The 17023-nt window shown below is 43.5% G+C and overlaps 1 protein-coding gene across 1 annotated transcript; it reads left to right on the top strand.

The window, feature by feature from the left end:
* Positions 1 to 27: 27 nt before the first annotated feature.
* YIPF3 (Yip1 domain family member 3) lies at positions 28 to 11428 on the top strand. The gene is made up of 9 exons (XM_053304191.1): positions 28 to 372; positions 1599 to 1799; positions 2476 to 2582; positions 3908 to 3953; positions 8440 to 8532; positions 8710 to 8841; positions 9347 to 9460; positions 10376 to 10499; positions 10892 to 11428. The coding sequence occupies exons 1-9, from the start codon at positions 277 to 279 to the stop codon at positions 11011 to 11013; spliced, it is 1035 nt and encodes a 344-aa protein (XP_053160166.1). The 5' UTR covers positions 28 to 276; the 3' UTR covers positions 11014 to 11428.
* Positions 11429 to 17023: the final 5595 nt, after the last annotated feature.

Genomic DNA, 17023 nt, shown 5'->3' with positions numbered 1-17023 from the left:
CACAGTCTGCAACTTCATAGATTCTTCTTATTTAATCTCTTTTCCCTGGAACAACCTCACGGCCTTGTACCGTGAAATGTCGCGAGAACTCCTGAGCCTCCGCGGCTCGAGGCGAAGAGGGGGCGGCCCATACCCACTGAGGGGAGTGGCCGCGGCTTCAGTACATCCGGGCCCTTCTTCTCGCTTCGTCTCCGGTCGGGGCCGACTTCCTCCAGCCGCTGTTAGTGGGCCGGGAGGGGGGGCGCTTGCTCCCCCGCAACTGGTGTTGGGGGGACCATGTCTGGCCCCGGGGTAGCCTCGGTCGCAGGAGCCGGAGGAGCGAGGGGTGGCGGGGCCCCTGCGGAGTGGGGAGCCTTCGAGGACAATATGCAGGTATGTTGGGGGGAGGGCAGTCTCAGGCGCCCCCGGAGCCCCCCACCCCCGGGGAATGACGACGACCCCCTCCAGGGCCCAGGCCATTCCCTTAATTGTGCCCCCTTCTTCCGAAGTAACTGCCATCCTGGCCTGGGCGGTGCACTCAAAATCGCGGGTTCAGTTTAGGGCATCGGCAGCCCACAAGCCAGTTGTGGAAGCGTCAGGTTGGAAAATGACCGTTTTTTACTCTGAACTGAAACGCAGAAGTCGATACCATTGCGATGCTGCACAGAGTGAGTGGACAGCCCCATCGCGCGTTTTTCAGGGGTAACTGGGTCGCCTTTAGCCGCGCGGGGGTTCGCAAGAGAATGCATCCCATCGGGGCCCTTGTTTTCGAGGGTCCCGAAACTCTTCTCTGTGTATTTGCTTTGAAAGCAGTTGTGCCATATTCAAGCAAACTATATTACTGGGTGACAGAAATCCAAGAGACGGATCGCCATAGAAACAGGTTCTGCATTAAGGAAAATAGTGTTAGTTCCGGTTTCCAGACGACAATATTATGGGAGGATCTATGGCTTTCATGTTGAAAAACAGCAGCACCTTCCATAATTTTTAGTTCTTTTAACAGATGCCTACAGATGGTTTCAGTAGTCAGTTAAAACTGTGGAAAGTGCAGAAGGCTGTGATTTGATACTTAGTTTTCTTGTGAATGTTGATATTGTGAGCAAAAGAGGTGGTTATTTTGCATGATATGTATCTAAACCAATTTAAATTGTTTAAAAATACTGTTGAACCAGTGGTGAATCCATTTTTTATGCTTAATATTCCCTGCTCTTTACAAAAGTGAGTAGTAACTTCTAGTTATCTTTGACTAACTTTAGAGCCCAGTGAGATTTGGAGACTGTAGCAAATGGCAAAGGGTAGAGTTTTGCCTTGCTACTTCTAGTGTGCCTATTCATGGCTGCACAAGTTAAGGACAAAAATCAAGAAGGTGTGTATTCTAGTTATTAATCTTTTGTGCTTATTGTACTAAAAAAAAGTATCTGGAGGACAAAAATAGTACTTATTCTTGTGAACTTGTTTGTATTCTCCCCACCCACCCCCCACCACACACACACACACACACACACACACAGAGGGGAAAATAGGCTTAGAGGAACTTCCTTCAGTTTTCTCTTTGGGTAAGAGAGAGAATTGTGTGCGTGTCTAACTACTGAGTGTCTATCTGTTTTCCAATTGTTCAGGGTGGGGGCTCTGCTGTGATTGACATGGAAAATATGGATGACACGTCTGGCTCTAGTTTTGAAGACATGGGTGAAATGCACCAGCGCATGAAGGAAGAGGAAGAGGTGGATGCAGAAGCTGCAGCTGCTGATGAAGAAGATGGAGAATTCTTGGGGATGAAGGGCTTTAAGGGACAGTTGGGTCGGCAAGTTGCTGACCAGGTAAGCAGAGCTCTATTTGGCTTGTTTTTGCTCCTCTGATGGAATTCTGAGCCCAGGAGGCAACTGGTTCCTGCATACTTCTTCCTGATTATAATCCTCTGGAGACATTGTCTTGATACTTCCTCCACAGTGTTTCTTGGCTTCTTTGGTAATGCGTATTTTCCTTCAGTGGACGATCTTTGGTCTGCATGGCACACATATAGACCTCTGGCCTTGCTATACCCAAATACTTAGTGCATCTGGTGTTTGAGTTTACAAAAGCCCGCTGCTCAGAATTAGATTTAACTCTTCTTATTCCCCAGATGTAAAGTTAACCCATGCAGTGAAAAGCAGCCTCCATGTTTCTCAGGGAGACATGAGCTAAAGCAGTAGCATCTCCCTAATGCATTATCTTCCATTCTGCCTTGAGATACTGAGCAAAACGGAGCCCTGGTTACTGTCAGGGAACATTTACTTGAGAAATAGTAGTCTCACCAGTTCCAGGCCAGTGTCTAGATTTTTTAGCAGCATAACTTCCAGTGCACAACTATAAAGTCAGAGAGGAGCTGTAGTCCACGACCTCTTAAAGTGTGAGATTAATACTAATCCCTGAGGAAAAGCTCTAGGTCCATGGTACTAAATCTAACCCTCGGCAACATCAAGAAAGGAGAACACAATTTGATGTATTTCTCTCTAGATGTGGCAGGCTGGAAAAAGACAAGCCTCAAAGGCTTTCAACCTGTATGCCAACATTGATATCCTCAGGCCCTACTTTGATGTTGAGCCAATCCAAGTTCGGAACAGGTAAGCAAGTTCAGCAGATTGTTCCTTCCACTTCATTATGTTTTAGCTTCACTTATAAAAGGCTGCCTTTTTTAAAGTCATGAGGTAGAGCTACGTTAATTGCATTCTGGGTCGTATTGTGCCTTTGCTATTACTGGCCACACAACATATTTCTGTTATGAATAATAAAAAGCTAGTTATGCCCCTAAGGAATCCTCGGAATATAGAGAAAAGTATGACACTGCTCTTTTGCCTGCTGACTGGCCTTTTATGAGGCAACTTTGGAAAGGGTGATTAGGGATTCTCCTAGCTTTACTTTCACTCTTCCAACAGGATATTTCATACTGTTTCCTTTTCAGTCTTATGCTATTACATGATCACAAGAGAGTCTTAGTGGATCAGTGCAGCAGATTCCTTAGCCTTACATGTCCTATCCATTGATTAATGGAACACAAATCAGAGTTCCATTCATTTGTCCTACAAAATATTGTTGATCCCATGGCACAAATAGCTGGTTGCTTCTGGGGCAAAGCACACGTTATGTTAAAAACATTTGTCCTCCCACTTTTTTTCCTTTTTAAAATAACAACCTGGGGAGGGGAGGTTTTGGTTTGGACTGTGTCAAGAATTATTTTTGCTCTAAACTGTTTTGTTTTGTTTTTGTCTGCATAAAAAGTTCATCTTGAACCACAGTCCTGATGGAAATCACCCACACACGAACACACACCCCTACACCTAAGCTGCTTTCCCAGGAGGGAAGCGGCCATTATTGCCACATTGCAATTCTCCCAAATAGCAGTACTGCAATTGGAACACTTTTGTCAGAACTATTTTGTACTGAATTTGTCACTACAAGAGGAAAGTGTGTCTTTTTAATATATTTTTTTAAACCTCAGCATGGTCCCTATGCTGACTGAGCACCTCTATGGCTGCTATTTTGTGAAGGATGGAGGGAAAAGAAGGTGAAACAGCTTGACTTTTTCTGACCCCTGCAGTCTCCATAAATCAGGAGAACAATAAGGATCTCTACTCCTCTTGAAAATTCATTAGTGTAGCGTGGACAGGATTAGGGTTGAAGTGCACTTTAGGATTTGTTTCCAGCTTTGTGGGTTCTGACTCCATTGCATTGTCTGTCATAGTTTTTTATTTATTTACTTAGTTTATACATTAATTTAAATAAAAACTTATTTATAAACTATAAATAAACTTAGTTTATACATAAACATTTTCTAATAAACCTTTCAGTGTGGCAGACAAAAAGTAGGATGGATGTCTCTGAGATCTTAACTGTCTGTCAGTTTGTTTATAGCTGTTGAAACTCTCCTGTATATCTTGTTTTTATTCAGGTTGTTGGAGTCCATGATACCAGTGAAGATGATTAATTTTCCCCAGGTGGGCTTGTGTATCCGATACTAGCCTGAAGTTCTTGTCTTCATATTCTGTCAAAGCTGGAAGTGTCTGAAGAGCAAGGAGCTGCTAAACTCCAAGCAGACTTCCTTGTTGAATTTATTCGGCTTAATTCCCCTGACCTTTAAAGTTGGTCTGGTATAGTATAAAGGAGTCCCATCTGTGTTTTATAATGGCTGTGCAGTGGTATATTCCTAATAATGGTGAATCCCTTAGGCAAAAGCTTTTTAGTAAAGATTGACTGCTTTTACCACCCCAGATGTAATTGTGCAGAACAGCAAAACTTAGTTACTGTAAAGCAGGTAGTTGACTGGAGTGGGTCTCTTCAAACAAAATGTGATAAAATCTGTCAAATATTGTTTGCCCTGGCCTATCCTGTGTTAGCACTAACCCCATTTCATAGCCATCACTTCTCCATTAATGGATATGCATTTATTATTTGATTTATATGCCTCTCTTTCTGATAGGCTCAGAGCCGCTTATAACATTTTAAAAAATTAACAGTCCTGACCCAAAGGGACTCAACTTTTTTTAAGGAGGGGTGGGTTGGTTCCCCTCAAAATGCTAGAGAGGCCTTGCTTTTTCCCCGCTTCCTCTGCTGTAACCTGATGACAATGGCTAGCTGGTAATCCAGTCTAGATGTCTCAAAGGTATGAGTCACTGTGGCTAGGTCTTACTGAGACAGAAACAGACACAACTGGTGCACCTATTGAAGCTGGGCAAAAGCCCCTTGGACCATAGCAGCCATCTGGACATCCAGATGGCTGGAGGACTTCCAAGCTGTGGATCTACTCTTTCAAGGGGAGGTACAATCCCATTCAAAAAGAGGTTGATAAACCCACTGCTGAATCGGCTGTTCTCCTGATCAAGAAAGCTTCCATCTTACCAGATTTAATTTCAGCTTGCTAACCTACATCTACAGTTTCACTGCCTCAAAGCATTGGTTTAGCATGTCAGCTGCTTCTCCAGCTGGGAATGGCACAGAAATAAAAAGTTAGATGTCATCTGTATATTAATGACACACAATGCCTAATCCCCAGATGACCTTTTTAAACCATTTATGTATTTATTCATTCAGTTTATATACTGCCCTTCCTAAAGTGGCTCAGGGCAGTTTACATTAAAATCAAAAACACATAATAAAACAATTCAATTTAAAAACAACAACATTTAAACCTGATTAAAACTCATTAAAATTAAAACTAGATATCATTAAAAGCCTGGCTAAAAGGATGGGTCTTTAGGCTCTCCTGCAGGCTTCCAAGGAAGATAATCCTCTTATATCCATGGGAAGCACGTTCCACAACTAGGGTCAACTGAGAAGGCCCGATCTCAGGTCACCGCCATTTTTAATTTCATTCTATATTAAAAAGCATAGGGGCACAAAATGGAACCAGAATGCCAATGGCTAAGTAATTGAGCAGGAGTTTCCCAGCACCACCTTTTAGAATCTACCCTACAAGAAAGAAAGGACCCATTGTAAAACAGTGTCCTGCCCCAAACCCCATCTCATAGTGTTCAAGAAGAATACCATGATGGATGATATCAGAAACTAGAGAGAGGTCCAGTAGAACCAACAGGGATGCACTCTCCCTGTCCAGCTTCCAGCATTAGTAATTCAGAAGAACGACCAAAACAGTTTGTCCCAAACCTAGGGTGGAAGCCAAACGCAAAAGAGTTGAGACCAGTTTCATCTAGATATTCCTAGAGCTGAGTCACAAGCACAAGTATGGCAAATTGGAGGCCCTCTGGTAGTGGTCTTAAAAATCCCCTGTTCTAGGGAGGATTTCTTCTCTTCAGCAAGGGACTTACCACTGCCTGCTTTAGTCACAATGGGACCAGGTACCCTACCCAACCCAGTCAAGTTGTTCCCACTCAGCTGCCTTTATAAACCAAGCAGTGATGAGTTTATATATAGAAGCCCTCTCTCCTCCAAGAATCCTGTCCACATCTTCAGGTTAAACAAGCTGAATAGAATTCATAACTACAGAGCAGACAGATGCCACTAGGACACCAATTTGAACTGAAAAAGTTGTGTCCAGTTCATGGTGGATGCAAGCAATTTTATCTGCAATGTGCTTTGCAGATTCGTTATAGCAGGCAATGGTAGTGTCCTCCAACTGACTGGAGGGGGCCAATATCTATTAAGTCCCATTTCTATTCAGCTCTGCTGGTCAGATCTCTGCAGATGCAGTGGTGACAGAAAAAACATTATTTCTGCTGTTGTCATCGCCACAGACTAATCCTGCTAATAAGCTCTTAACCTGTCTTAACTCACAAAAAGTCTGATTGTCCTTACACAATTGCTCCATTTTATTTTATAATTATACCACCTGATACGTGTATCTCTAGGCATTGTACACAACCCAAAACAATAAATATTTTAACAAAGTAAAAACAACTAAAACAATTTCACACAATAAACAAGTTAAAACAATTTCATTGAATAAAAACAAAAAGTTAAAAATTAATGTCAGCTAAAAACCTGAGAGAACAGATGTGTCTTGAGGTTCTTCCTAAAAGCAAACTGAGATGCAGATGTTCTTATTTTGACAGGGAGCATATTTCCAAAGCCCCAGGGCAGCCACAGAGAAGGCCCGGTCCCGGGCTCCACCAAATGAGCTGGTGGCTTTATAGATAATAACCAGCACTTTGTATATGTTAGGAGCCAGTGCAATTTTTTTTAAATGGGTGTTATACAGTCCCTTTGGGTTGCCCCAAACCAGCCTGGCTGCCGCATTCTGTACCAGTTATAGTTTCCAGACTACATACAAAGGCAGCCCCCCATAGAGTGCATTGCAATAATCAAGCTGGAGGTTACCAGCATATGTACCACAGTTTTAAGGTCATTTACCTCCAGAAGTGGGTGCAGCTGATGTATCAGCCCAAGCTGATAAAAAGCACTCCTGGCCACTGCCTCAACTTGAGAAACTAGAGATAATTTTGGATCCAGGAGTACTCACAAGCTACGTACCTGATCTTTTAGGAGGGAGTGTCACTCCATGCAGAACGGGCAGATCTAAACTAACTCTTGGGTCCCGACCATCCCGCCTCCCCCTGCCCCCCGTCAGATTTAACTTCTATTTGTTATCCCTCGTCCAACCTATTACCACTTCCGGGCAGGCATTTAGGAAATTTATTCCATTTCCTGATGAGGTCGATATGGAGAAATAGATCTGGGTGTCATCAGCATATTAATAACCTCCTTCACCAAACCTCCTGATGATCCCTCTCAGCGGTTTCATGTAGATGTTAAAGAGCACTGGAGACCGTATGGAGCCTTGTAGAACTCCATACATTAGTTCTTGCTTTGTAGAGCATCAGTCTCCAAGTGACACCATCTGGAATCTATCAGAGAGGTAGGAACGGAACCACTGTAAAATAGTGCCACCCAATGCCAGCTCCCTCAGCCAATTCAGAAGGATACCATGGTCGATGGCATTGAAAGCAGCCGAGCGATCCAAAAGTGGCATGTTATGTTCCTCACTGCTTCATTGTCAGCTGCTTCGTGCAGAATTATGGAGCCCTCCAGGTTCTGTAGTGGAGAATAGAGCATTTGGAAGTGATTGTATCAATAGACATAGTCATCTCCTTATTTCAGAGGTCAACCAAATCCTTAGCAAGACTCTTAACTTTATTGGCCAGAAAATCCCCCCAAGTCCTGAGGTATCCATCCTGATCAATAAGCCTCCAAGGGTAAAGGTAAAGTATGCTGTCGAGTTGGTATCAACTCCTGGCGACCACAGAGCCCTGTGGTTTTCTTTGGCAGAATACAGGAGGGATTTACCATTGCCATCTCCCGCATAGTATGAGATGATACCTTTCACCATCCTTCCTATATCGCTGCTGCCCAATATAGGTGTTTCCCATAGTCTGGGAAACATACAGTGAGGATTTAAATCAGCAACCTCTGACTTGCTAATCAAGTCATTTCCCCGCTTTGATCCCTCCTCATTGTGGATGCTGTGGGCTGCAATAATCCTAAACCCTATCAGCAAGTGATCTGTCCAAGTCAAGGGAGTGATGTTAATCTCCACAATGAGGTCACCCTCTTTTTCTGCCCTCCCCCCCCCAAAGGTCAAGAATATGTCCTGCCCTGTGAGTGGGTGGTGATATCAATTGGGACAAGCCAATGATGCTTAGGGCATTATTGGATACCTTGAAATCTGAATTGCAAGCTCCATGAACACATGTGAAATTAAATTATCTTGTCTGTGACTGTACACCATCTGCTTTCATACCTCATTTCACATCAACTGAACAGTGTAAAAGATATTTGCTGGAAAGGACAGATAACTGCTGCTTATCAAGCAGCATAACTGGTTTCTATTGCTCCTATATTTACTTCTGTGATTCTTCCACAGTAACTGAACTAACACGTGAGCAAGAGCTTGGATACTTTTTCTGATTGTCTGATAGTTGGCTTCCCACAACACTGATCAATTGCTACTATTTCTTTTCTCGTTTATAGAAGATAGCTGGTGAGCTTTATGGTCCTCTCATGCTGGTCTTCACACTAGTTGCCATCTTGCTGCATGGAATGAAGACATCAGATACCATCATTGTAAGCAGGGGATTTTTTTTTTCCTGACAAGTTACTAGCCAGGGTTTCATTTGGCTTTTGAGGTGTAATAAATGCCTCCTGCAGACTTTGGGCCTTGTACTTGTGTCAGGTACTGTTTGGAGGCCTCAGTCTCAGTTTTTATAGAGTGCAACTCCAGCATTTTTATTCTTTCTGCAGAGAGAAGGCACACTGATGGGTACAGCCATTGGTACCTGCTTTGGTTACTGGCTTGGCGTCTCCTCCTTCATCTACTTCCTTGCATACTTATGCAATGCTCAGATCACCATGGTACAAATGTTGTCACTACTGGTAAGTAAGTTCCTCAGCTGATTAGTAGAGTCTCTGGTGGAGTCTAAAGGGTAGGAGTGTGACCATTCTCCGCGGCTAATTGTTGGCTATGTTATCTGCACTAAGTGTTGATGAACAGCTGTCTTGTTTGTCTGGTGTTTACTCTGAATACACTCGAGGGCAGTGATGGTGGCTTTTTATTCTATAGGCCATATTGAAAGGGATTAATGACGGTGAAATTAGGCAGTTCTAGTGAGCTTTCAAACAGAAACTTATTCACTTCTACAAACCTGGGGGAAGATTAAGCCCATAAGTTGGCCTGCCATGGAAATAACTTAGTACTTCTAATGGCTGCAGTAGCCAGGCATAATTGTGCCATTCTCCTGAAGCTCATTGGTCTATACAGCTCTTGAAGCTCTGGGCTATGTCAGGGATAATATACAATAAGAACCTATTGCTGAAACTTCTGCCTTTAAGTTTTCATATGCCTTTATGCTGGTCTTAGGGCATGTTCTCTTCCTTTCAGGGCTATGGCCTTTTTGGACATTGTGTCACCCTCTTTATCACCTACAACATCCACTTTCACTCCCTTTTTTATATCTTCTGGCTGGTGATCGGTGGCCTCTCCACACTACGAATGGTAAGCAATAGCCATGCAGAGATTCCATGCCTGTCTGGTTCCTGGGGTAGTTTGAAGGCCTTTGTAATGGCCGGGTTAAGATTGAGAGATGAGGGTGATGACCTCCATTCTGCACTGCAGTGAACAGATACATAATGTAATGTAGTGGAGTCTCCAATTAAAGGAATCTTTCTTTGCTTTCTCATTGATATGTATTTCAGTAAGCCATTGAAAGCCCTTTATTTCTCCTTCAGAGTTAACGTATCATCCATCATTTAGTGTATTTTAGATCTGATTGAAAAGAATTAAGCTGCATTGGCGGGGGCGGGGGTAGTTATCAGGAGAAAGATGACACATCCCTTAATTATCTTTGCAGTAAAGGAACAGCAACTAAAGGTATAACAGGTCTGGTATATGGTGGGGGGGGGCTGTTATGTGGATTTAATGTTAACGTTTGGTTGTGCTTAGGCTGTGGGTAACTGGGGATCTAAAATATGTTTTGAAATGGAGGATCTACAGTTTCCATCATAGCTTATAACAACATGACATGTAATAGCCTGACTCTTGTTGTATGGCAGTTGTGGATTCCCAGAGGCTTCTGTTATTTTCATGTGGCATTTCTTCATTTATCTGCTGTCACTAGCAGGCAGTAACTGCTTCCTTGACATGTTGCCCATTAAATTGGTCTTAAATGCCCAATGTTACTTGGAGGCATAGTTGCAACCCCTGGTTCAGCCAGAAAACTGGAATGTAAAGGGGGAGTGAGACTGAAAAGGCCAGTTCATTGTGAAATGAAGTCCCAAGCCTTGGCATCTTTTGAATTCTGCATAAGAAGATCAAGTCTAGAAATGGATAGCCATATCATCCTCCTGCATTTATGCTATAGACATTACAGAGTCTGTAAGCCTAAAAGATTTGGGCTTCTGTCTTTCCTAGGTTGCTGTGTTGGTGTCGCGCACTGTGGGGCATACTCAGCGACTTATCTTATGTGGTGCTCTTGCTGCCCTGCACATGCTCTTCCTTCTTTATCTGCACTTTGCTTATCACAAGGTTGTAGAAGGTAAGAGAAAGGAATGGAGGGCAATACGTTTTCTTTGTTGGGAAGAACATGTTTCCAGCTCTTTTGCTAATAAAAGATCAGGTGCTCTGTGTTCTGCCTGGCTGGAGCACTTCAAACCCTCGATGTAATCTATAAGAACATCTCCCAAAAGGATTATCTTGGACTTCTAGGGATTTTAAACCACTACTTCTGTTTTCTAGATACATATGCAAATGCACATAGCCCCTCTCCTACCTCCCCAGACCTATTGTTGGTGGAGAAAGATGCACATGTGCACTGGGAAATATGCAAAGATTAGTTCTGAGACAACAAGGGACCAAGGTGACAGGAAATGAAATGTATCCTAGTACTTCTTTAGTGTTAATCAGCCTTGTTACTCTTCTCACTCACAGGTATCCTGGACACATTGGAAAGACCCAACATCCCACCCTTTCAGAGAGTTGCCAGAGACATTCCAGTTGTTTCCTCTGCTGGACTGAACATAACAGCCAGAGCAGTGGCACTGACCTCATAGCCTTACAGACTCCCATGTGCTCTCCCTGCCTCTACGTAGGTCATCTATTCTGCTGATGTTACCAGAGAAAAGGGACAAAGTACCAGAAACAGGACTTGGCTTAATCTTCAGATCTCCTCTTGGAAGGGAGGGCAGAGAGCTCCCAGCATGTTCCAGAGGAGCCACATTTTTCTGGCTTTGGCCCAACTGTGCTGGGCAGAGCTATTCTCCTGGCCTGTGCACATTTAGCTGGGATTGTGTAGTTAGGTTTTTGTTTTGTTTTTCCCATACACTCTTTGTGCTTGCTCGTGTCTCTTCAGCCTGTGTACTTGTACTCCTCTCCTTTGCCGGGTGAAGAATTAAATTAAATGGATGTTGGTTCTAAGCAATCTCTTCCATCGGACCCTGATCATAAATAAACAAGAGCAGACATTTATTTATATTCTGTTCTCCTTGTTTCCTAAAATCCAAACAGAATTGGGGTTTATAAAGTCCTTCATCCAAATGCTTCTGGAGGTACATCAGCAACATTTAGCTCTGGTCGACATGAAGACTGGCAATCACTTTTCTTCCTTGCCAATTCATAAGAAACTTTCCATGTTCTGCAGAGTACAAGCTTGTGTTCATAATGCTTATTGTATATCGCATACAATGTCTAATATGGCATTCTTTGGTTAGTCCTTCTCATTTGTTTGACAGCCTAGGATTCAATTAGGGGCTTCCCCCCCACACACACACACACCACCCCATTCTGTACTTAAGTGTGCAGGATGTGTGCAGAGTGGAGAAACACTCCCTATTCAAGTGGTACCTCCAGGTTTATTTGATCAAGTTCACTCTTTATAGTAGGCTCAGCTCATCACTATGAAGTTTCTTTCCACAGCTTTTCTGATAAGATCAGGTTTAACCTATAGTTTGAGGCTCACTGACACAAAGGAGACACCAGCAGCAGCCACTGGGAGAGATACTTTGGAATTCTGGGCTGAATAGGAATAGTAATTTCCCTGTTAAATATAAGTCAGCCACCACATGTTTGACTACAGCTTTCCAATCAACTCTTCACTAGATCCTAGGTAAAAGTCCTTTTAAGTCCCAGAGGTTAAAAAGGACTTGTTCTGGTGATGATATTATAGTGTGTCATCTTACAGCAACAGTGGAAAAGGAGAGATAAGATGCCTATAGTTGACTGCCAAGCAATAATGAAGAGCTCTTAATGCAAGTTGGAAACCTCCCTAGAGTCCCCTTTCCAGCACTATTCTACCTAATAATAGCCCTTCTAGTGGAACAAAATTTAATTGAAAACTGCAGCTAATTGTACTGCAGAGTTGCAACATCTGTGTCTCAAATAATGTGTGCTAGCCTGAAGGACTGAAAAGATGCTGCTGCTTCAGTGATTCACCTTGGTAACCACCGCACAGTCCTGGTTTTCAGACAAGGGCTGAGTATATTTTCATTACAAAATCTAAATCCCTTGGGGCTTTTAATTGCTGAGATTCTTCCAAAAAATTATGATGATGCTTTTATGTTTATCTTTTTACTGTTTACTTTTGTTGGTTTCAAATATGTTGTATGCTACCCCAAGCCATGGCAGGGGGCTAAAACTTTATCTAGAAACCATTATCCAGCCCTCTTAGCGACTTGAAGATCGAGATGAATGTTACGAAAAAGATGAAAAGTTTTGAATGCAAAGTGTGTGAAGCTGAAGGAAGTGGTACATTTAATCCAGTGAAAATAATATTAAGGGGGAATTGAGACATATTAAGCTGTTGTACGAAGTCAGACCACAGATCCATCTAGCCCAGTGTTTTCTCTCAGCCATGGTCCCTGAATCTTTTTAGGGAGAAGCCAAGGATTGAATCTGGCAAACTAGTCATCCTAATGGCTGACAGAACTGCCAAAAGGGGAATATGAAAGGGATTTTTATAAGAGGCAGTCCGGGGCACCTGTGTGCAGTGTAGACACTCAACATTAGGCTGACTCTGCAACCCAGCTGTCAGAACTAAAACATAAAAACCGCCCTACTTGGCAATTCCTTTGCTAAATTTCAAGTTGCTCTACTCCAGTTTTGTGATGCTTGATTGTTCGCAGAGGTCCTTGAGCAGCTGCTCTGCATTCTTCAGGAGCAATTGCCTAGGGTCAGAATATCCATATTTACAAGAAGCAAGTATATCCAGACACTAAAAGATCAGTTCATTCACACATTACATTTATAGTTGGATAACTGTAACATTTGGATAAAATTTATAGTATAGGACATTTCCAAGTATTTTTTAAGGAACATCAGCCAAATTTTACACGCATGCACTCTTTGCACTTGACCAGAACATTCACTGCACCCAATTTAGCACCTTCTCAGTGAAGTGCTCTGTATATCCTAGAAGTGTGCACTAAATCATTAGATACAGAGCAGTCAACTGATCCTCTCTTACCTTGCTTGCCATAGGATATCGTATCAACAGCATAGATCATATTTTCAAAGTCTTAAGAGTTGTCACCTGAGCCTAGATTCTTATCTGGTTTACCTTACTGTTCTTTTTGGTTACAGTGTGCTCCCTTTCATGAATCAAATGAAACGCAAGTCCTGTCTCCTGTCTCTTCCTAACCACCCAGGGATGTGAGTTTTGGGCAGTATACAAATATGTTAAATAAATATTCCCCAATATTTTATTTCTCCATCTATCCAGGAACTAATGCTCAATGACTCATTTTATTATCTCCCTTGTCTACATCATTAAATGGATTTTGCTTGGAGCTCGGACCCTTTGCAGATATCTGTTGAAAGCTGCCTACTGTACTTACATGGTTTATTACCCTAATCTTCCCAACTCCATTCATCCTCATTGGCATTTTTCATCATTTGTTTTAGGCTGACTGAGTGCTAGCCATAATCTCTAGGCTTCCACATTTCTCCTTGGTACAAAGCAAGGAACCTTGATGATTCCCTAGCATGTTATAATCCATTGCCCAAGAAGAACTAAGAAAGCCAGGAGCTTATATTCTTTCCCCCCGCATTCCTTGCATTTAATTAATCACACAGAACTACAGCCAAGAAAGCACAGCACACTGTGCTTGCTGAAGTCAGCAAAGCTTTTTGGCTAAAACTGTGCCTGGCAGGCTATTCCTTAATGCCAGCTGCCACTCTCCAGCTGAGGAAAAACAAAATCAGGGCTAGATCAATTGAGACCACAAACTCCTTAGGGCAGAGATTGCATCATTGAGCATGCTACAGATGAATGCCTTCTTAGTCAAAGCTGTTCTGTTTAACTTTCTGTCAAGGAAGAAGGATGTCAATTCTTCAATCTATTTCTGTTTTCTCTCTTCATGCTGCTAAAACATTATTTGTCATGTTAATCAATCACACCTACATAATTACAGCTCTGTGGGATCAGGCCCAAGGCCCGTCTACATATGGTGACCAGAACTGTACACAGTACTCCAAATGTGGCTGCACCATAGATTTGTATAATGGCATGTTTTTAATTATTATTTATTTATTTATCAAACATATACTGCCCAAACTTTTGTCTCTGGGCGCTTAACATAATACAATTAAAACACATATAAAAGTTAAAACGAATCAACAGTTTAAAATCAACCATAAAATTAAAACAGACGATTTTAAGAAGCTGAGAAAAAGCTTGGGCAAAAAGATGGGTTTTCAGGTGGGTTTCTTTCTTTCTTTCTTTAAATATTATTACCTGCTGGCACTGTGGCCCTGTTCAGTACATTACTTGCTCCTGGTGGCCACTTCAGGCCACCTTGTCTTCATAGTTTGCCATGGATGTGTAGGCATAATATAATAAACACATCAATACTGTAGCAACATAGCAGCATCTACTGCAAGCTGTGATGGCTGAGAAAGGTGACAGGGAAATGGCATTAAGAATGGCAGCAATTCTGTGAGCCAGTCAAGGAGGCTTGGCATGTCTGATGCTGGCTATGGTCTGCCTACCATTTAACAGGGCCTTACACTGTCATGTGCTCAACTTCTCAGTTCTTGAATGTCATGCTTTTATTTCACCAAAGGAAATTCCACTGTGTTTTACAATCCCTTGTCAGCTTTGGTTAAATCACATAATCTCCTAGAACCCTGACCCCTAGGATCCATGAGATTGGCTTCTGTTTCTTTATCTCTCTCAGGGCCCTCCACTCATCATCTCAAGCCCTGCTCATGGCCCTGCCACTAACAGAGATCCAGTTGATGGGGACTAGAGACAGGGCCTTTTCGGTTGTGACCCCCTTGGCTCTGGAACACCCTCCTTGAAGAGCTTCGCTGTGCTCCCTCCCTCAATGTTGTGAAAACAACAACTAAAAACACATCTTTTAAAAGAAGCTTTTTAACATTTAACCTGTCGCTTATATCTGGTAGGTTCTTTAGTATTTAGAATTCTTAGGTTTTGAAATTGTTAAGTAACTTTTAATTTGAAACTTAAACTATAATCCTGATTGTGGTTTTAGCTTGGGTTTTTAATTTAATGTGGTTAATTGGACTTTTGATTTTACATTGTAACTATTTTATAAATGTGAGCTGCCCCAAGCAGTAGTGTACTGGAGGTGTGGGGTATAAATATTGTAAATAAAATAATCTGTCACCAGAACAGCTGCTTTTATCTTCTAAGTTCTGACACAACTACCCAGACTCTTTGGCCTAATGCAAAACACTTTCTACTGGGCCTCCTCCAAACAAATTCCCAGATATATACATGGTTAGGGCAACCACATTATGTGTTCCTGAATGAGTCACCTGTATGTGGATGTGTAACTGTGAACACCTGTACTGTGTATACATGTTCAGTCACAGTAAAAGCTCCTACCCCCCCCCTCCCCAATTGGCTCTGAAAACCGTTACTCCTGTAGTGCTTATTATGCAGCTAGAACCAGCTCCACTTAGAGCAGGTTGGACTGCATGGTGTTTTCCACATGTGTTCTCAGGTCACGCTGCTGAGGTGACAACATGCCAGTGCTCTCAGACGAAGCCACCAAGCCAGGCAAGGGCGTTCCTAGTTAGTGTTGGGAGATGGAGCGATGAGGACAAAATGAACAGCATTTCATGTGAGGAAGGTTGGTAGCAGCAGCAGCAGCAGGTGGTGTGTGGGTGGGAGCACTCCTCCTTGCACCTGTGTCTGAGGCAGTTGCCTCACCCTGCCTCAAGGAATGGCCTCCTCCAGTGTTCTAATTTTTTTGCATCTGTGTGCGGGATGAGTTGTGTTCTGGGCAGCAGTATCAAGGCAGTGTGTGCACACCTGCATTCAGAGTGGGGCCTTCCTGATTCAGCCTGAGCGGGATCTAAAATTAACGGAAGGAACATCCAAAACCGTATGCGTGCAAGCCTTAGCGGGAACACTGGCCACCTTTCCACCTTGATCAGACTGTACTATTGGGTTTACTGAGGGCACATTCAAGGTCATCCCCTTTTCCTCTTTAGAGCTCAGGCAGTTCCTCCCAAACCTATGTTCAGCACCACATTTCTGCCTTGGAGCTTAGTCATAAAGGAGTGTCTCTGAGCATCCGCTAGTACATTATTTAACAGCTACCGAAAGAGCACAGTGAAGCCAACCCGAACGCCAAAACTCCAACCGGCTTGCTCAGGCAGCCAAGCGTTTGATCATCCCATCAGCCCCAGCCTCGTTCTCGTTTCCTCCTTCCTGCCCGCGAGGAATTGGAGTGGCGGCTCGGCTCCCCTGCAAGAGGGCAGGGCAGCAGCGGGCCTGGGGCGGCGGGGGTGTCTGGGAGGAAGGTGGTGGCCGCCGCGTGGCCCGGCTTGGCAAGAGGCGGCGGCTGCAGAGAGCGTGGCGGTGGCCATAGGAACCGGCGCAGCGCCAGACAAAGCCAGATCCTTCCCCCTGAGGAGGTCTAAGGAGGAGGGAGGAGACAGCGCAGCACCGAGATCCCCGCAGCAGCGCGGGCGACTCTGCCCCGCCGCTGGCAGCACCATGCCTCTGCAGCCGCCGGTGCGGTAAGCGGGGGGAGAGCCGAGGGAGGCAGCGGCGCGGCAGCCGGACTCGGAGGAGCGATTCGGAACCTGGAGTGG

Source organism: Hemicordylus capensis, chromosome 1, assembly GCF_027244095.1.
Source record: "Hemicordylus capensis ecotype Gifberg chromosome 1, rHemCap1.1.pri, whole genome shotgun sequence".
In the NCBI taxonomy this organism is placed as follows: Eukaryota; Metazoa; Chordata; class Lepidosauria; order Squamata; family Cordylidae; genus Hemicordylus; species Hemicordylus capensis.
Note: the sequence above shows the minus strand (reverse complement) of the source record. Positions and strands in the feature narration are given on the sequence as shown.